The sequence below is a fragment of the Cuculus canorus genome, chromosome 3 (genome assembly GCF_017976375.1).
Source record: "Cuculus canorus isolate bCucCan1 chromosome 3, bCucCan1.pri, whole genome shotgun sequence".
Taxonomy (NCBI): Eukaryota; Metazoa; Chordata; class Aves; order Cuculiformes; family Cuculidae; genus Cuculus; species Cuculus canorus.
In genome coordinates, this window is record NC_071403.1 from 106,050,890 (window position 1) to 106,071,894 (window position 21,005).

Here is a 21,005-nt window from a genome sequence, read left to right on the forward strand (position 1 = left end):
GTGGCCAGCGTCTTTCTTGTTCCTATGATTGTTTTAGTTGTCTGCTCTGATTAAAAAACCAAACCTTTTGCTGACATACGACATTCAACCTCCTGTGTTCTACGAGTTCTCAGTCCTTAGGGTAAAATCGGCTCAGGTGGATGAGCTGATCCAACTGTTGCCATAAAATACAAGGTTTTACTTCTTGCCCCACCCTTTTCTGGTGTTCATAGTAGCCTTTTCTGGGCCAGGATATCTTACTCAGCCAGCAGAAAGCCACCCATCGGATTTGGGCTTTTTTAAGGCTTTTTTTCTTTTTAGCTACATTGATTTTATGCCGGATTATTAATTCAGATAGTTCACAGACAGGTTCCAGTGAATGCTACAGCCAAAATAATATACAGGGAGAGGGTGTATAAAATTGCAGATAACCAAAATATGTACTAGTCACAATAGTGAATTGATTCTGTAGGTTCTCACTAAAAGCATTATAATTTGGTCACAATTCCTGACTGATGTATACTTCTGAAACTGTGTTTTGGCTTAGTAAGTTGCTATTCCCCTAACAGGGGAACTGCTTACCAGTGCATCAGTCTATATTTTATTGCTGTGATACAGTCAAGTGATTTACAAAGGTGCCATTCTAAATTTTTTAAAAAGTAAAAATATCCTAATAGATTGAGCAGTCAGGATTGTTTGAGACTCACTGTCTTCCTATTGTCATTCAATCTGTCCTTTAATTTATTAATAACTTATTCTTCCATTAGCTTCTTTACTGTTTTGCTCAGGAACGGATGGCACTTTAGATTGTAGGCGGATAATAGAGACTGTAGATCGGTAATCTGTCGTCACATGGCTTATTTCACTTAACAGTTTTAAATGCTACATAGCATTAACACTGCTTGAAGTTTCTGGAATTTCTTTGGTATTCAAAAAACCTGTTAATTTTTTATATCAGTAAATGAGGAGTTTCCTTGTTTTGGGGTTTTGGGTTTTTTTTAAGGATAGCTAGGTATATTAAAAAAAGGATACTAAAGTCGTGAGTGGACTGGAAAAACGAACTTTACTACATTTTATTAGCACTATTTACTGTCTGTCTAATAATGGTTCTAGGTCATGAATAGTTATGTTATATGTTTATATGATATTTCATATGTTAATGAAATTCTGTATTTTAAATCATAAGAAAACTAATACTTGGTTCTGTTGGTAAAAGAAAATTACTCTTCTACGTAATTTAAGAAGAACAATGCACATTATTGGGGGAACTTACTGTAGGAGAAGTAACTATGTGGCATAAGCAAACAAGAAAAAAAACAATAGTTTTATAGTAATTTAGAAAAGATAATAAAACACTGGGGACAGCAGTGATTTAAATTTAGCATCTCCTTTTAGTTAACACACCCTTCTAGCTATAAAGTGGGGAAGCTAGCTGGTGCACTGAATTAATTCATAGTCTCTGTCTGTGCTTTTGGAATTTTTTTTTGAGTTTTTGGAATTTTTTAAATTTCTAAAACTGTCTAGGCTGTCATCTGCAGTTCTGGGGTGTAGGAGAGAGATGATCTGTCATCATGTAACATCAGTAGCTTTGGGTATTTTATTTGTAGAACAGTAAGAGTGTGACAAAACAAACAAAGGAACAAAAAAAATGAAAAACAGAACAACCAAAAATCAAAGGGGAGGAGGGGATTGAAGCAGAGAGGAAGGGGTTTGCTATAGCATTGAATATGGCAGTAGCAAAATCATGAACAAAATGTGGGAATGCTGATGTGTGAATGCCTCCCCTTGTTTGCTAGGCCAGTTGTACCAAAGCATTTTAAGAGTTGAAATAACAGAAGGAGTAAGAAGCGCAAGGATCTGTCTAGCCAGGGAAAACTCAAATAAATTAATTTTACAGTTGGGCAATTAATTGACAGGGGTTCCTGGGAAAACTGGGTATTCATATTTGTAATCAGGATAGAAAAAAGAGTTAAGATTCTTTTCCCAAATGATGTATCCATAATGTATATTCAATTATGCCAGTTTCCACCATGCGAGGAGACAGCCTGTCATTTTGATTACAGACGTGTGGAGCAGACAAAGCGCTGAGGAATGTTCTCTCGGGGCAATTCCACAGCAGTGGGAGGATGGGCACAGTAAATTACCGGGTGTCACACATCTCCAAGCGAGGCCAGTGGCTCTGGAAAAAGAGGACATTCCCCTGAGCCCTCCTCATCCATCCACCTAGAGAGCTGATGCTCATGGGGGACGGATGCACAGTGCCTGCAGTGCAGTTTGCCTGCAGGGCACTTCACAGCTCCAGTGGGGATAACGAATCCTATTAAATTATTTTATTAAATTATTATTAAGTCATGGATCGGGGCAATCCACAGTTTCAATACAGCATGGGGGATGATATGACTGAGAGCTGCCCTGCAGAGAAGGACTTGGGGCTGCTGGTCGATGAGAAGCTTGACATGAGCCGGCAATGTGCGCTCGCAGCCCAGAAGGCCAACTGTATCCTGAGATGCATCAAAAGAAGTGTGACCAGCAGGTTGACGGAAGTGATTCTGCCCCTCTATTCCTCTCTTGTGAGACCTCATCTGGAGTATTGTGTCCAGTTCTGGAATCCTCAATGTAAGAAGGCTATGGAGCTGTTGGAATGGGTCCAGAGGAGGGCTACAAAGATGATCAGGCCTACAAGAAAGCTGGGGGGGGGCTGTGCACAAAGGTTTGTAGTGATAGGACTAGAGGCAATGGGTATAAACTGGAGAGGGGCAGATTTGGACTAGACATAAGGAAGAATTTCTTCCCCATGAGAGTGGTGAGGCACTGGCACAGGTTGCCCAGGGAAGCTGTGGCTGCCCCATCCCTGGAGGTGTTCAAGGCCAGGTTGGATGGGGCCTTGGGCAGCCTGGTCTGGTGGGATGTGTCCCTGCCCGTGGCAGGGGGTTCGGAACTGGATGATCTTTAAAGTCCCTTCCAGCCCAAACCACCTGGTGATTCTACGATTGCATTCATCGCCGTTCCGCTCGGTGTGTTCCAACGCGCTGAAACCTCGTTCGCATGGGGCTGGCGCCGGCCGACGTTCTTCCCAGCGCAGCCTCCGGGACTACAACTCCCAGCGCGCCCCCTTGAGACCGCGGGGCACGCCGGGAGTTGTAGTTCCATCCGCAGCTCCAGCCCCGCCTCCCTTTGTCGCCTCCTCCCCGCGGGGCCGAGCGAAAGGGGCGTCGCCGCGGCCGCCGCCATGGCCGGTTGTCGTCAGTCCCCGGCCGCGGGCGACGGGCACGCCGGTGAATGAATTCTCCAGGCGGCAGAGGGAAAAAGAAGGGCTCAGCCGGCTCCAGCTCCGCGCCCCCGGCCGCGGGGTCCCCCCGCTCGGCGCCGGCGCCGTCCCCGCACAAGCGGAACCTTTACCTCTTCTCGTACCCGCTCTTCGCCGCCTTCGCGCTGCTCCGCTTCGTCGCCTTCCAGCTGGGGCTGCTGTTCGCCTGGCTCTGCGAGCGCCTGTCCCCGATGGCGGCCCGGGGCGGCGGCAGGGCCGGGCCCGAGGCGGGCGGCGCGGCCGAGGCGGTGCGGGGCTGCCACAAGCGCGCCTTCGAGTGCATCTCCATGGCGCTGCGCATCGACGAGGACGAGGCCGGTAGGGGAGCGGCGGGGCTCGACTGGGGGGAAAAACAAACCAAACCCGCTCGTGTTTGGGGGGAGGGAGGGGCGGTGTCTGTGGGGCCGTTCCCGCAAGCACGGAGGGACCCGAGTCGGAGGAGGCAGAAAGTGCGTTATGAAATGGTAAAACGTCCTAGGCTGGAAGGGAGGATCGTCGAATCCAACTCCTGTCCCTGCACAGGGCACCTCAACATTCACACCGTGGGGCTGAGGGCGTTGGCCAAGCGCTTCTTGAATATTGTCAGGCTTTGCTGCTTCCCTGGGGAGCTGTTCCAATGCTCCACCACCTTTCGGGTGAAGAGCTTTTTCCTAATGCCCAACCTAAACCTCCCCTGGCACATCTTCCTGCCATTCCTTCATTGGTCGCCAGAGAGAAGAGATCAGCGCCCGCCCCTCCTCCTCCCCTTGTGAGGAAAATGTACACAGCCGTGAGGTCCTCCCTTAGTCTCTTCTCCAGTGACTTCAGCCACTCTTCAATACGGCTTCATGTCTAGACCCCTCACCAACTTCGTGGTCTCCTCTGGACGCTCTCCTGTAGCTTTCCATCCTTTTTATACTGCGGTGCCCAAAACTGCACACAGTGCTCGAGGTGTACCCTCCTCTGCCGGGTCTGCACCTGCCTGACCCCAGCTTGGGTCAAATGGATTTCCCGTGCAAATAAAGTCCTTGCACTTAGCTCCTGTAACGTTCAAGTTTTTTTGATGCGGAGGTGATCACAAACCGGGGATGTGCCTGTAACTGCCTCTAGGTTTAACCAGTCCACCCAGACAACAAAAGCGACAGGAACTGTAATCAGGGTGCATCCTTTAGTGCACTGTCTGACAGATGACGGAGCGAGCCTTCAGGAAACTTGGCTCTCAAACTGACCATTTGGAGTCTTCTGGCCTTTAAGGAAAGAAGTATTTATTCGTGTTTTGGCAGCTGCTTTTTAAAAATGTTTTTCAACTGTTTGACATGCTTATGCTTAAAAAAAGCTATCACTATGAAACCAGAAGATGTTAAGGAGGATGCTTAGGGTTCAATTAAATAAAAGGAATAAGGAATTATTTTTTTTTATCTGTCTAGAGGATAAAAAAAAAAGGGAGAAGCAATTGCCTGTGCATTTGATTTAGTCATTTAGTCCAAATGCAGCAGTACAACTCTGTCAACATCCAAGAAGTAGTCCTTGGGGGCATGCTGTCCTGAGTTTTAAAGTCCTCTGGAAACATCAGAATGCCTTAATATTCCCTTTCAGTTGAGCCTTGGTGGAGCTGCTGTCCTAGAGGAGGAGGTTGGACTAGATGACCTGTAAAGGTCACTTCCAACCCAAAGCATATGGTTCTAAGAGCATAAAAATCTAGGAATAGGCCTTCAATAGGAGCTACATGCTGAGTACACTGTAAAAGTAAGGGATGTCTTGCTTTGCACTGACAATTAGGGAGTGGCAGTGGTAATCTCTGGGAGAAAAGAAATACTCCAGAAGCGGCAAGGTTAGTTCAGAACAGATGTACAATGTAAGGACATTGAGGGTCATGGGAGCAAAGCATGAAAAGAGGAGAGGTAGCTCAAAACTACGGTGTTGTTGACGATTGCTCTGTGAAGAGTAGCAAAGCCTTAAATTATCAGGTGCCTGTCCCACTGTTGTGGCTTGTAACTGTTTGGAAGGTAAGCCTTCAAATAATGATTTTAGTCATGGACTTGCTTTATAGATTTTTTTAGGATCGTTGTATATGAATTAGCTGCACAGGTCATACATTTAGTAAGAAAAAAAAAACTTTGCTTCTAACACAAACAGTTGCAAGGCTGTTAGAACCCTGCAAATACAATAGTCATTTCACTGAGAAAGAACTTGCTTTAATACATAGATTTGTTATTTGCCTGCCTGTTTTTACTGGAATACTTGCATACCTTTGAATTTATTTGATATGTAAGCATGTTTTTGTGTATCTTGCAACACAAAGCAATTTAATAGGCATAGTATGTGAAATGGTTAGAATTTCTGGATTGTCTAATATCCTGTTAGTTATACGGCATTTTAGCTCTTCTGGAAGCTATGTACACTTCAGTAATTATAATAGCATTTCTGGTAATTTTTATGCTTCTGAATTATTGGGGAAACTAATGTTCTTGTTTTGGTGTTTTCAAAATCAAGTTTAACATCTTTTCCTGGGACAGAGATGGCACATGGAGTGGGTGGACCCAAGACAGCAGCTAAGCACCCGTGTAGCTGCTTGTTTACTTCTCTCAGTGGGACAGGGAGGAGAATAGGAAGAAAAAAAGTGAAAAAACTTGTGCTTCATCATAAAGTCACATTAGTAAGTGAAGGGAGGAAGTCGGATGAGGACAAGTGATGCAGAGACAGTTGCTTACCAATCCCCAGCCAGTGTCGGAGCAGTGGCCACCTTGGAATCGGCCCCCATCTTTTTCTTTACCAAAGTTATTAACGGTGAGCATGATATTTTATGATATGGAATATCTTTTTGGCCTGTTTGGGTCAGTCATCCTGCCAATGTCCCCTCTAAACTTCTTGTGCACCACCAGCCTACTTACTGGGAATCTAGAGTAGGAGGAAGAAAACCTTGAGGCTGTGCAAGCTGTTAAGCAATAGCCAAAACACTGTTCTGTTATCAACACTGTTTTAGTCACAGATCCAAGACACAGCACCATAGGACTTCTGTGAAGAAAATTAACTCCATTCCAGCCAGACCCAGTAGAGCAAATCAATGACTTTGAAGGAATGTGACTTTTTATTTTTATTGTACTTTTAATGTCTTAAGCACTGAGAAGTAGTAAACCGTCCTGTGTGGATTCAGAGTGCTACCTTTGCAAACAGCTCGGTTTGGTATATTGCTTTTAAAACTGCTCCAGTTAAAAGGTGGAAGTGAGATTTTTAATGATGACCTTGGCACGTTCACAGCTGCTCTTCAGAACAGCAAAGCAATTCAGGCAATAGCTGAGGTGGCTGTAATCATCTCAAATTTTATATCTAATAGCCATAGTCAGCTGTAGGTTTACCTTGCAGTTGAAACTGTTTCTATAGGTGATGGGGAGAAGCTTAAAAACATCTACAGAGAGGATCACAGTCACACCACCTCAGTGATTTAATTTATCTATCTTTGTCCTTAGCAGTCAGGATATATATAGCTGGAGAAAGAGCAGCAATAAAATGATTCCCGAGGTGTGTGATGCACATGCTACATGACCATAAGAAGGTGCTCCTGTGGTTTGTGTTGGTAAGAAGAGCAAAGTGTGGCATTACCTGCACCACGTAACTGGCCAAATCCTAAAATGTTTTGCATCTGGAGAGGAGCAGGAAAAAACCATGAAGAGGATTCTAGAAATGTATTAAAATATTTTTACTGGCACTAAAACTTGCTAGAAAATAGGTTTTGGAACCAAGGTTGTCAAAAGATGTGAGTGCAGAAGCAACATAATCACTGGTAACTGGCACTTAGGAATAGTTTTGTGAAATGTTCTCTCTTCTTTAACTAGGGTAATGAGATCTGAAAGTTTTGTTCTAGGCGGTTTTTTTTTTTTTTTTTTCCCTAGCACTGGCATCTTGTTAGTGCAAATAGGGTCTAAATTGTAATACTTAATGTGCTGTATTCCTTTGTGGAAAGGTATGCTTACTGTGACATAGCCAACTTGCAAGTTTGTTTCCATATGCAAGCAGTTATCTTTTTAATGCAGAATATGTATAGAAGGGGAGCTCTATGAATTAGATGTGAAATGAGTTATTTGCTATTGTGGGGTCAAGTAGTGTAGGTTAAGCGTGTGCATGGTTGTACGTGCTGTAATATCCGTTTACAACATCATTGATACAAAGGTGTACTCTAATTCTCTGTGTATTGTACATCATGTGAAAATTGATGTACACTTGCAATATAGCAGTTTCATGATAGGATGAACAAAGAAACACCCCCATGACAAATGAACTGCTCTGTACAAAAGTTAACCGGGGGAAAGTGTCTCTTCTCTCACTGGTGTAGTGTTTTAGAGCTGTTGCTTTTCTCGAGTTTCTGTGCTTCTAGTGTTACTTTGGTAATTGAAAGATTAAGATTAATTGTCTCAATTTGATGTTCTAGAAAGAAAAAACATTAATTTCACTGTTTCTGTCGTGAATTAATATGTGTAGGCTAGCTTTTCTACCTTTCTTCTGCATGTGTGTGGGTTGGGTTTTTTTGTTTTGTTTTGGGTTGTTTTTAAGGGGACTGATTTCTTTAAGGCAGATGGAGAAGCATTCCTAAAATAGGCAAAAAGTGATTTGAGGCTGGTGTACTACCTGTTTTAAATAGAAAACCTTATTTGAAACTCAGTAGATATAAAGTTGACAGTGTCCCTTTAACTGTTGCTTTAAATCAAAGAATTTTGTTCAAATATCCCTTCCTTGCACTTGTTTTAAGCAGCATTATATGGAACCATTCCTAAGCTTTGATTCGTTCCAGAAAATAATGGGTTCACTTCCTTTTTAAGCAGGACAAAAGGAACAAGCTGTTGAATGGTATAAGAAAGGAATTGAAGAACTGGAAAAAGGAATAGCTGTCTTAGTAATTGGTCAAGGTAAGCCAGTTTTGAGTTTTGTGGCAAAGATTTTCATTTATGGCTTCTTGAAAGTGAGGAATCAATATTGCTAAATATAGTAGGTGCTAGGAATGGTCTGCTGTATGAATTCATTCATAAGAGTGTTTCTTATTTCTGTTTCAGCTGTAGGTGAACGCTGGTCCATTTCTCTTTTCTACCTTCATGTTCTGGTCTATAGCACATGCAGGTCTTGCTTCAGATATTTTCAGACTACCCAAAATCATAAGCAGTTCATGAAAATTCTAAACACTTGATTTATTATGTAATGTGGATACCAAAATACTGAGTTCTGATTTGATTTGCCAAAGTTGGCGGTTCATGTTCTCACTTTCCTTTCAGTATAACTGAAAAAGAAACACTTCAGTTTGGAATAGTCTAGTATTGTGTTTCTGAATAGCTTATGCCTAAATAGCTGAACGTTTCCAGCAAAGAAGGAAAGCCGCCTGTGTGTGTGTAAACATTTTAAGCTTTTGGGTAGAAGCAGGTATGTACCATAGAGAAACAGGTGTAGTGAAGGACTTGCTACGAATTTCTATCCTCAAAATAATATAATAACGACCCCTCCCCCCCAACCTGTAACTGCTTTTGCAGCCTGCTATTTTGTTCCTCAGTGATGTTTAGAAATGTTTGAGCTGTATATGGTGACATGTTACTTATGTTGTATCAAATGCCACTGGCATTGCTGCGTATCTAAATTGCACAGTTTAAAAAAGTTTGACTTGAACAGACACTATTTTTTAGAAAGTGATGATATTAATGTCTCTAATTCTCTTTGTTTTGAAATGTAAAGGGACACAGTCAACTTAGTTTAAAACTGTTAATTTTGCCAAAGTGAATTATTTGAAATTGTACTTGCCTCTCAGTCACTTTTCAAGATTTTTAAAAACCTTTTTTCTTTGACTTCTGTTTAGAAAAGCGCAGTGACAAAGAACATGTATTAGGTCAGCATGAAATGTTAGAGAATATGCAAAGCAGTGCTTGGGTTCCCCATGCTCTGCAAGCAATATTGTAAAGCAGATGGTGTTGAGTAACATTAAGTTCTTGATGAGACAGAAGGCTTTGGGAATTTTTCACTGGATTTGCAATGATGTTCCTTAGTGGAGCTGGTAGATAAGGGGTGGGAGAAAGAGGAGGGAAGGCTGGGTGTCAGTATTTTAGCACTTAAAGTTAATTTGCCAGATTGTGTTTTAACATTGATTTTTCTTTGTAAGGTGAGCAGTGTGAACGGGCTCGACGTCTGCAATCTAAAATGATGACAAATTTGGCAATGGCCAAGGATCGCTTGCAGCTTTTAGGTACCAGTTACAATTCATGACTTTGGAAAGTTTGTCATTGTTTGCACAACTTCATGTAAGGCTTTCTTCTGAAATATTACTTTGACCTTTAAAGTGAAGGAGTTATTATCTGTGTAGGGTCTCTTAAGTTTGGTATTTAGTTGAAAGTAAGCAATATTTTTTCAATGCTGTTAATGGATTTTGAAATTGGAATCTCGCTTCCCTATGCCTTAATCAATAGTGGAAAAGTAACTGAGAAGTCTGTATAGTAGCACACTTGAGTCTTAAACTGAGAAAGTCTTGACTAACTCTTGTTGGAGTTAGTTTAAGTTTTCTGTGTTAGAATTCTAGTGAAACTTCTGATATATTTCTGATGATAAGTGCTAAGTGTGCCTTCAGTGAGTGTAACTACTTTATGGTCTGTTAATTCTGCTGTCACTTATAAAACAATTTTCCTGATTACTGTTACATGCTGTAATAATAATTCTTTAGCACTGTGTAGACTGTAAGGTAGTGAAATCCTGATTGTGATAATTTTTGTCTAGTAGGATTCTGTTTTAAGCCTAGCAGGTAAGATCGCTCCTTTTCAGAAGCATAGCGTTGCGTAGTTATATCAAAATTAAGTGCTGTATATAAGCTCTTAGTGAAAAGAGTGAAATGGGCAGGATTGGAAATGGCATCTTACTGTATGTGATAAACAGAGATCCTCCCATCAACCAACAAACATGCAGCTTTGCACAGTGCATCCTCTAAACTGAGAACTTTGGAAATGCTTTCAGTTCAGGCAGTAAAATGAAAATTTTTTTTTAATTGCTCTTTAAGGGAGGACTAACAGATGTACTTGTGTTTAATCTGCGTATCTGTAGCTTTAATCTTGCACTGTGTTGTCTTGAATTCTACTAACACGCTCTAGCAGGACTGTGTAGAGCAGATGGGAAAATTCATGTTGTTTTCTCTTATGCTTTGTGATTCTGTGGTCCTAAGTTGTGATTGGCAGGGAGTCCCTTGAGTTCCTGGTATCCTTATTTCTTATTTAAAAAAAATAAAGGGAAGGGAAGATGGAGTGAAGGAGACTTCTGGCTTCTGTTCTTTATTATGGGTGTTTGACAACAGAACCTTAGTATGTGCAGGACAAGTATTTTCTGCTCAGAAGAGTTAAAGGCTGACTTCTAGAGGCAAAATAAACTAGGGAACAAAAGAATGAAAGTGATGCTAGCAATCTTTGATAAGTTGTGGCTAATTGCTGACATCCTTATTGCAAGTAACTATGATTTCTTTAAAAAAATTGCTTTTCTTTGAACCATGAAAGAGCAATGCCTGTATTTTGTGGGTACTTACTTGTGTTATTGTAGTAGCACTTGGGATGTGGATAAGTGACTTGCTTGCTGTGCTCTGATTGAAAAGAGAAAATAAGGTAAACATGGCAAAAAAACTGAAGTTGAAGTCAAGCTGGTCCATTCATCTCTACTACCAGACTGCGATCACATGCTATTTGTGTTCTTCACTCAGAATGCAGGTTGAAAGGTTAACAGATAGAATAGTGTTTATTGCATAAGTTGATGTCAAATATGACAAATTTTTACTTTTACATTATCAGAAATTTAGTACATTGTTTTGCTTAGGTTCTTGTTCAGTTTGGACTAAGGATCTGCCCCAAACAATGTACCTGAGAGCAATTTGGATAGAAAGGAGCAAGTGAAATCATCTGTCCTTTAGGAAGTAAAAAGGTGTTGTTTGGAGAGGTATTCCACTGGATTAAAATCCCTGCAAACTTGATTGTTATTTTGGGTCTGTTTGAGTAATATTCCTTAGACCATTTAACTAACTTCCGAGCATTGATAGCATGTGTTTTTATTGCTTTTATATGTCATTTTACGTGGATTTTACATAGTGGAAATTTAAAGTAGTCTGAAGTTGAATTGCATGTGCAGTTCTGAACATAGCTTTTAGCTTGTTACTTACAATAACAGAGACTTGAAGTTCTTAAGTAGTGTAGAGATGGGTTTGTAGTTGACTAAACTTGAGGCTGTTGGAGCTCTTAAGGCTTAATAAAGTGATTTTTTTCTGTGAATCCAGTGATTTTTTTTTTTTCCGGGTTTTTTTTTTTTTTTTTTGAAGTGTTTCGGATCATCAGTGTAAGTTCAAGTTGCATGACACCGCTGATAGGAGCATGAGATCTGATCATGCCCATGTGTCATCACAGCACTGATGGCTTTTAATGTTTAATCAGGAGGGCGTAGCTACTTACATTTTTGAGCACTGTATTAATCTTCAGTCTGAATTACTGTATTGTATGTGCTATGACATAGCCTGAAAGCTGAAGTTACTACAGGTGTGTTTTAGAGCACCTGAAAGTGATTTGGTCACTTTGGCAGTCCAGTGTCATAATTGAGTTGTGCCTGCCGTCAGTGGGCTTCTAAGTTCTTCCGTTTGAATTCATGGTGGTCCCTGTTTTGACACAGTTTAGGGTGTGTTGGCTTTGCAGTTATTTAGATGAGTGGATGAGTCTTGCTCTGATGGTCTTCATAGACCAAATCTCTCCAGGATGACTGATCACCCATGTTAGAATCATTATATTCGATATATTTAGAATCACAGGAGGATGTTTACTTTCTACAATCAGTACATAAAACTCAGCAGTTTGCCATTCCTAAAGATGGGCAACCATGCTGTCCTGTGCAACACTATTCAATTCTAACTCTGTACATGTGTTGTACCATTCTGTGTTCTCCTATTTCCAAGAGACTTTATGTAGAGGGCCGGATTTCTGTCAGTCCAAGTGCTTTTCTGTGTACTGTGTGTAGCTTCAATGTTTTGTTCAAAGGATGCATATAGAACATAATTCAAATATCTTTTCGTCTGTATCCTGTTTGGTAATAATTCTGCCCCCTCAACAGCTACAGGCTTCAATGGATACCTGTTAGGACTCTTCCACTGCCTTGCAGGTGATGGTAGTTTTGCTTCAGGCTTGTGTTATTGGGTAATGAGCTGTTTTATTAGAAATCAGTAACTTTGAGCTGACAGTGGCTGCAGTGGTGTTTATTTGGTAGGTTTACATTAATGTTGTATCATCAAGGAGAAATAATGAATGAGATTTTGTAAACTTTTTTTTTTAATGTCTGGAAGCAAAGGGAGAAAGCATTTAATTGGAAGGTGACAGTGTGTCCTGTTAATTCCCTGGAATAATATTTAATAGCTCATTTATTTTCATTATGCCAGAGGGCTGTATAGCTACAGTATCTCTTGAGAAAAGTGATATATTTGCTTTACGTAATTTGATGTGCAGTATTAAAATTACATGTTCATATGTAAAGTGATGGGAAGAGAGTGTGAATTGAAACTGGACAACAGTTGGATTACATTTCCTTTATTGCAGTTTTGGAGTTCCCGAATATGAGGAATTTGTTAAACCATTGACAGTTGTGGTAAAACACCAGTCTCAAACTGTAGTATAGAAGCAAATAACATTTCTTGAATTGGCCAAGCCAATTGCTTTTATTTTGGTCACTCGCTAGAAAGGGTTTGGGGTTTTTTCGGGTTCAGAAATGTTCTCCAGTTGTCTAATATCTTATCAAGTTTGTTAATACTAATTTTGCATCCTAAGCTTCCCTATGTATTTTCTTTCAGATTGCATGCACTGGACAGGGAGTAGACTGTTCTGCTGTCTCCTTCATAGCACTTTGTCCGCTAAGACCATACACTGTGTTTGCAGTCAGTCATACTAAAAGGACTTTTCTTAGACTCTTTTAGAAGGAGATTTCTTATGGTAACTTCTTGCAAGATGCAATGCTTGTGGTTCTTTATAGCCTGCTCTTGTGTGACTAACATTTTGTTGATTTACTGTACTCGACTCTTCAATGCTTTAAATTTAAAACAAAGTAAACCCTGTGTGCACATACTAAGTTTTTTTGACTGTGGCTGCTAAGTTTTCACTTAAAACTGCATCTTGTTCAGTCTGGATGTTATTATCAAAACATCAGTTAAAATATTGGGTCTAAGGATACTTTTCAGGGAAGCTAAGCAGTGAGTGGTCAGGAGCAGGCAGAAAAATAAAGGAATGAAGCAGAAAGACTGGAAAAAGATCTGTGATAGAAAAAGAAGTGGAACCAAGGAAGTATTTGTGCTTGTTGGTTGTGTGACCTTAAAGCTCTGACAGGCAATTCTTCCTGTAACTGGGATATTTATGATCTTGACTGTGTACATTTTCGGTAAAATTTGGCTTATTTTGCAGTATGTGCTTTCATATTGCCAGAGGACGTTGCTCCTCTACTTGGCCATCTGTTTTCCTGCAGCTACTCGGTACTGTTACCTCTTGGGGGAGAGGAGAAAAGGAAAGAAGGGTTGGGGGATGTGACATGTGCCTTGCATTCTCACAGGCAGTGTTTTATTTGTACAAAAATGGTGTGTGTGTGAAATAAAGATGGAAGAGGCTGTAAAGCACCCCAAATGAAATGCCTTGTGTTTTCTAACTGCAGTGAGCAAAGCAGGAATGGTAGGTAAGCTGCAGAGGACAAATAGTCCTGAAACTTAATTCTCGTTTTGTGTAATTGGCAGCCTTACAGCTTTTTAACTTATGCTTGGGATAGTTTATCATGACTTCTTAAAGTTACTTTCTCCTTAATCTTTAACCTTATAAATCTTGTGTTCAGATGTTTCTGAAGTTAATCCTCTCAAAGAACACAGCTTGCATGACTATTTTATTGACTTAATTTCAAGGCAATTATTTCTAAGTAGAGGTCTTGAAAGACATGATGGTAATATATATGGTGTTTTGCTCAAACAGCTGAGTTTCCTGTAAAATGGCTGTTACTGCTTAACAGAAACATTCAATACGCAGGAAAATGATGACTTCTTGCAGTTGGTCAAAAGTAACACCTTGGGGAAGACTTTTATAAATGGGTTATCAATGTAAATATTTAATATATTAAGTTGAATTAATCCTGACCATTGTTTTTGGGAAGTAACAACAATCATTAGACTGGAAAGATTGTTGTAATTAACTCAGCCACGAATGGCAAATTTTAAAGCTGTTTTCAGTCATGCTCATGCTGACAAAATTTTCTTACAAATTTGTTAAACACATAGACTAGATAGAAGTACTCCTTTTTTATCTTTAACCCTGTATCAATTATAATAAACCAAACTTGACATTTGTGTGTTCAACATACATAAATTTTCTTGGTTCATTTTTGGTTTTTGTTTGTTTATTTTGTCCTTTTTCCTTCCTCCTCCTCTGTTTACTATGTAGAGAAGCTGCAGGCAGTTTTGCAAATTTCCAAGCCGCAAATGGAGGTCTGTAATGACAGTACTAACCTGGCATGCCGCAACGGACATCTCCAGTCAGGTGGGTTTGGTTTTACCAGTGCCTATTGAAGGGATGTCTGTCAGTTTCTGGTGTATTACAGGGAAGCATATGCAATACTATATTCTGGCCCCACCAACTTTTGAAATAAATGTTTGATATTTCTGTTTTTAAAGGCTTTATATGAAATACATTCCATCCTTTCTATGGCTTTGACAACACTGTTTTATTTTGTAGTGTTCAGTTCTCTCTTATAATGACTTTCCTAGAATCTGAAACTATTTACTAAGACAATATTTTAGAAAATATTTCTGATGTTATATTCATAAAGGAATTTAGTTAATCCTGTTTCTATTAGAAAGTGTGAAAGTCAGTGTAGGCTATATAGGTTATATATATTGTGCTTGCATAATTAGTTGTTCTTTCATGACATTGGGAGAGTGAATGTGCATTTACATTTAAGATGCTTTAAATTTCTGGGTGTTTGAGAAAGTGATGCACAGCACAAACAAGAGGGAGGGCAGGAACCAGCTCTTGCTTTTTGTCGAGGAAGGCTGATGTTATGCTTTCTCAGAAGACTACACTGGGAATACTAGAATATCAGAAGTAAACGTATTTGTCTTTACACAAGGAGTAAAGTTACTCTGAAGTTTGTGAATTGTCTTCAGGGAGTGTTTTAAACCAGCAACTGGTTATTAAAATGGAGAACTAACAAGCAATGAAATTCATAAAGCTTGTCTAAGTCAAGAGCACTATTAAATTTTTAAAGTAACTAAACTTGAAACTCAGTGTAAACCACATGTTTTTGTTTAGATTGCTGTACGTGTGGTGTTTTTGTTAACTGCATTTGTCAAAAAATGTAATTAAAATGGCTTTTCAGTATTGAAGTTCCTATGTAGATTGAGCTAAAGAACTCTTTACCTTAAATGATCCAGTGTAACCCTTGTCTTTTTACCTGGTTGGCTAGAAATGAAGTGAACAAATACATAGATATACGTACAAGTTGATAACATCTTCCACCGTTTTCTCACTGTATCTCAGAATTGGATGCTGCAGGAGAAAGTTAAGACTTAACTTTTAACTTTAAGTCTTAAAACTGTTCATTTACTTACCTAAATCTGTTAGTAACAAAGCATAGAATGTCTATTGACATCTGCTGGAAATGAAGAAACGTTTTGCCAGTTCTGTGGCATGTTTTATTTACAGAAATTCCTGTAGCAGTAGGTGGTCAGTTGGTAAACTTGTAGAAATCGATGTTAGTCAATTTACCCATTTGTAGTCATATTCCGTGTGACTTTTAGAAGATGGATGACTGAATGACTTCTGCAAAACTATGGATGATAGGGCAGTAGAACAACTGCAAAGGGTCTTCTGGGGATGCTTTTTTCTAAGGAAGTGTCTTCTGGCTTTCTGAAAATGTATGCGGTCTAATGGAGAAACTTTAATTTACCAGGCTTAGTGGGATCTGAGAGGAAGAGAAGGACTAAAGAGCAGATCATAAAGGAGAGTTAGGTACTGGGCACTTACTGATTACTTTGAACAAGAGTACAGAATCTTCTTCTATTGCTGTTTACATTTACATCGCCAAAGCTAAACTTTAGATTCATAATCGGTGGAAGTTAGAGCTTTACCCAAAGCTCTCATACTCTGGCTGTGGGGTTCCTGAAAGTACCAGGAAAGTCAGCCTGTTAACAATGGTCTGAATTTTTTAATTGGCTGGTGCCCATGCTTGCATGTTTACTCTCTCTCTTGCTCTTAACTGTTTTTTTTGGGGTGTGTGGAGACAGAGTCTGTTTGTGAGATGTTGGCGCTACAATTTTTTCTTGATAGTACTTCCTTCATATGTGTTGTAATAAAGATGGTATTTTCACATGGCCAGCAGCAGTCATTCAAAAATACTAAGTAGGTGACATTCTTAGAAGACTGTATAAAATCAGCTTGCAGACCACGTGACATAAGAGGTCTGCTGTTACGGAGAAAGTAGAGGTGTGCAGAGGTACTGAGCCACAGGACTCTGGCATAAGCCTCATTTTTCTGTTACATAAAGCATTGTCTGTGCTGTTGCCTAATCAGACTGGGCTTTTTACAAGTCCAGGATTTTATGAAGTGTGAAACGTCGTCTGTCATAGTTTTAACATGAAGAAAGTGGCTTTTTCCTTGTTCTTTGGTCAAAAAGTGCTTTGCTGTCTTTCATTTGCCTTCAAAGCCAAAATCTTTAAAGATGTTTTTGCTTCTTAATTCTGTCTGATATTTTGTTCTCACATCTATACTGCACACTTTATTTTCAAAATGTTACTCATCTGAGATTCTTCCTTCTTTCAGGATACTGTATGTCAGCCTTTCAGACCAATTTACTTGATTCTAGCACAAATTACTGCCTATCCCAGTCTTCCTCATTCATAGTTTCCTAACAACTGAATAGCTAGAGATGTGTCTGATAGGTTTTCAATGAAGTTTTCTAAGACCTCATTACAGGAGTTTTACCTGCCCCTCAGCTGCAGAAGGCTACATGGTAACTTGATTAAGAATAATGACAGGTAGCCTTAACCCAAAACTTTATTTTGAAATACGTATTTATTATTTAATATCTATCACTCTTGTTCTCATAGAAATCTTAAATTAGATGTAAAACAATTTAGCTGTTTTTGTTGGGTTTTTTATCAGACATGCATGTTTTCCTTTACATTGAGGGTTGTTATCTTTTTGTTTTTTAAACTAGTTTGGAAAGGCGATTATGCCAGTCTTGGCAAAGGTAGTGTTTGAGTTTTATGAACTTATTTACTGGGCATACAAAACCAGTAGTATTACAGTAATTCCAATGTACCATTTTACATTTAACGCGTAAATCTCAGCATGATCTGTGATGAGAGAAAGCATTAAACTCCTCTTTCTTACTGCAGCATCGGCGCTGTGCAAGTAGCTAGTATTTTATCTCAGTTTTCACTTGGAAGGATTTGCTGGCATGCCTTTAATAGTAGGCGTATATTAGCAATGTTTTTTGTGTTGCAAAAATTTTGCTCTTAACACTGAAGTTTTTTAAGGAGTTACCCAAGCAGAAGAACAAGGAGCAATAAAATAAATTTTTAACACCATAATTTGGCAGCACTAGATCTTTAACTAACAGAAGAACAGCTGTGTCCCTGATCTGTGTTGCTGTGCTGCCATTTGAGACGTGGAACAGGTCATTGTTAGTTCCTGAAGTTTTCCATTAGGTGTTTTTTATTATTTGAATGCACCTATTTGAAAAATCTGAATATAATCTTTGAAAGAATTACGAGTTTGGGGGCTGTTGCAAATGCTGATCCCAAATAACTATCAGTCTTGCAATGCTGCATGTATTTTGCAGTGCAGTACTTGCGGAAAATTTATAGATAAATAGTTTAAAACTTGAAATTTTTTTTTTTTGATGAGTCTACTTACGAAGTCACAAACAATTCCAGACTGCTGTATTTTTGTTTTCCAGCTTGGGGTCCACAGTACATATAACTTCTTTTAGTCACTTTATTTCAGTTATCAAAGGGCATAGGTTAGGAATTTCTGATGAATATTTAAGGTTTCACAATCAAAGGCTGGAAACTGTCCTGCAATACTGGAACTTGTGCTGGTAATTTTAGTTTAAACTGTATTTTTTATGCTTAAGAAGTTATAAACCAACAGAAACTTGTTTATTAAGGTGTGCCTTAATCTTTTTAGATGCACAAAAGAAAATATAATTGGTTTACTTTTCACACATAAAAAGCATGCTCTAATCTTTATTAAATAAGCTGGAGCTACATGTTTCCCAGATCACTTCTGTGTTTCCAGGTGTGTAGTCTAATTGAGCCTCTCTTAAAGTAGTTCAAACATATCGTTACTTCACTTTACTTTTAAAAACAGTTAAATACAAGAATTGTGTTTTAACATTTCTTCCCATAAGGGAGTCTGAAATTAGGCCACTGTGTCTGTAGTTTATTGCAATTTAACCAGTAGAAAACCTCAGGCAAAATTTTTCTTCTTGGTTGTTCATAATTTGTTGTGTATGTATTTGGATGACAGATTAAAATTGCAGAGATGCTTTCAAGACCAGGTATTTATTACTTCTATATCATCTAGTTATGTTAGCTTGGATCTTTTGAATAAAATTTTTCTTCCCAGTTAAGAATTAGAGAGTAAAATCAAAATGACCATTGCTATTCTGTAAGTACGTAAAAAATAGACAGTTGAATTGTTGTGTGTTTCAAATACACTTGAAAAAAATATCATGATCTGTCTTTGTGATTAAGACACGTTTTAGGCACTTCTTTACTGTTTTATATGGAATTGTGAAACATTTTGCAAAAGGCTGCTGGAGATATTACAGGGGTTGTAAGGCCACTTGCAGCATATTTTCTGTCATTCAGCAGATGAAAAATACAAATGGATGAGAAATACAAATGGATGAGAAGTATTTTTGGGAGTTTGCATTTGTTACAGCAAAATATATTTCTTTGGGGAGTTGCATTTGTTACAGCAAAATATATATTTTATTCAGTGGAATAATAGAGGCTATCAGTCTGGCAAGAGCCATGCCTGGGCTCTGCAGTACTTCACCCTTTAGATATAGGTAAACTTTGGATAAACTCTAATTCTGAAAAGTTTTATCACATTTTTATTTGCTCCTTCAATGAACATTTTTATATAAAATTAAGTTTCCTTGTGGAGTTGACACTGAACAGCCATGTTCAAGAGTAGTTAATTAGTGCTTCTTTCTGCACTAACCATCAGGACTGACCACAGCACATATGTAAACTTAATGGTCTTGATTCTTGGAGGTACAACTAGAGTAAATTGTAATTTGTATTTAAACCTTTCTCTTTTTCCCTTGCCCCCTCTGTAGTTCCATCTTTCTGAAATAGTTCTTACCTGTGCAATTTTAGAACATTCAGAATTGCAATGTGTATCATTCGTCATAGATTGGGGTAGTTCTGGGAAAGTGTGATAACTGAGCAACATGTTAAGGTGAAGGAGATGGAGAAAACTATTTTAGCTTTTTTAAGCCTTCCCATGTTGACTTTAAACCAGCTGTGCAAATGAACCTGAAGGAAGGAAAAAACCCACTCAAACTGAGTGCCACGTTTCGATTAAATTGAACCAGTCAAAGTATTGAGTAGCTAGGGTTTGGGGTTTTTTTAATAGATTTATATACTGCTTTTTGAACTTGAAAATTACTAAGTATGCCCAATTTTGAAGATTTTTTGACTTAGGAATTCCTGTGCAAGAGTGACAAAGTATATTCAACCAGCTCTGGATCTGTGTGTGTTTTAGTCAATAGCCGGTTTGGGGGATCTTTTTTTGAGTTCATGGTTTTTGTGTGTTTGGCATTTTTTTTTTTTAGTTTTTTGGGTTTTGTTTTTGGGTTTTTTTTACGAGAAATGTCTTACAGGTAGGTACAGTTGATTATATTCTTCAAGTTCCCTTGTTCTTTGTGTATTGATATTTCTGCATTGTTCATGATGACACTTGCAGAGTTTCTGTAACTCTCAAAATGTGTAGTTTGTGACCGAAGAAAGGCTTTAGAAGCTTGTTAGCCAAGGATTTCAAAACATAGATAACTGCAGGCTGTGTAAAGATTTGGTGCTGGTGGTGTGGAGGACTTTTATGTTTAAACAGGCAGAGAACATCGTAGTAGTTAATTGATCCTTCCATGATGCTGTTTCACTGAAGTATTCTTGTGTGAATTTTTTAATCACATGAGGTTTTCTACTTAAAATATTTTTCACTGCACTGCAATATTATAAATTAAAAAGTCTTTGTACAGTCATTAACTTCCTTAAAAATCAGACTTCTTTGGCCTGTTGGTTAAGACTAACAAGTCAAACTGAGTTGCGAATTGCACGTCTCTAAAATCCTGATGGGGAAACCTGTAACTGAAATCCGTCTGGAACTTTCTTGCCTGTGATGGCATATTTCTCTTATCTAATCGAAAGCTCCTTAATCCTCTTAAAAGAACATAAAATAAGGGAATACTTACATTTTCCCTCACAAACAACAGTACTGTACTAGACAGCTTCCAGTAATGTATTATCACCAGAGAAAACCCCCAATCTGATACTGTGCTCTAAGCATTAGCCAGCCTGACCAATCCATGTGCTTGCTGTAGCACATTCTTACCTCTTAGTCTCTGTTTGATGTTTTACACATGCCATTTCTGTGCCAACGAACCTTATTTTATCATGTGTCCCATATGGAGAATGTAGAAATCAAGTGCTGTTTCACTTATGCTG

The 21,005-nt window shown here is 39.0% G+C and overlaps 1 protein-coding gene across 5 annotated transcripts in view; it reads left to right on the forward strand.

The window, feature by feature from the left end:
- The first annotated feature begins 3,163 nt into the window (after positions 1-3,163).
- Positions 3,164-21,005, forward strand: part of SPAST (spastin) — a 35,325-nt gene continuing 17,483 nt past the window's right edge. Inside the window, exons 1-4 of one of the 5 annotated variants that reach the window (XM_054061748.1) lie at positions 3,164-3,604; positions 8,083-8,166; positions 9,399-9,482; positions 14,710-14,805. In XM_054061748.1, the coding sequence (XP_053917723.1) occupies positions 3,259-3,604; positions 8,083-8,166; positions 9,399-9,482; positions 14,710-14,805 (610 nt within the window). In that variant the 5' untranslated portion in view covers positions 3,164-3,258. Of the gene's footprint in view, positions 3,605-8,079; positions 8,167-9,398; positions 9,483-14,709; positions 14,806-21,005 lie in introns of all 5 variants that reach the window. The other 4 variants (XM_009569147.2, XM_054061749.1, XM_054061750.1 and 1 more) reach the window with 4 other exon arrangements.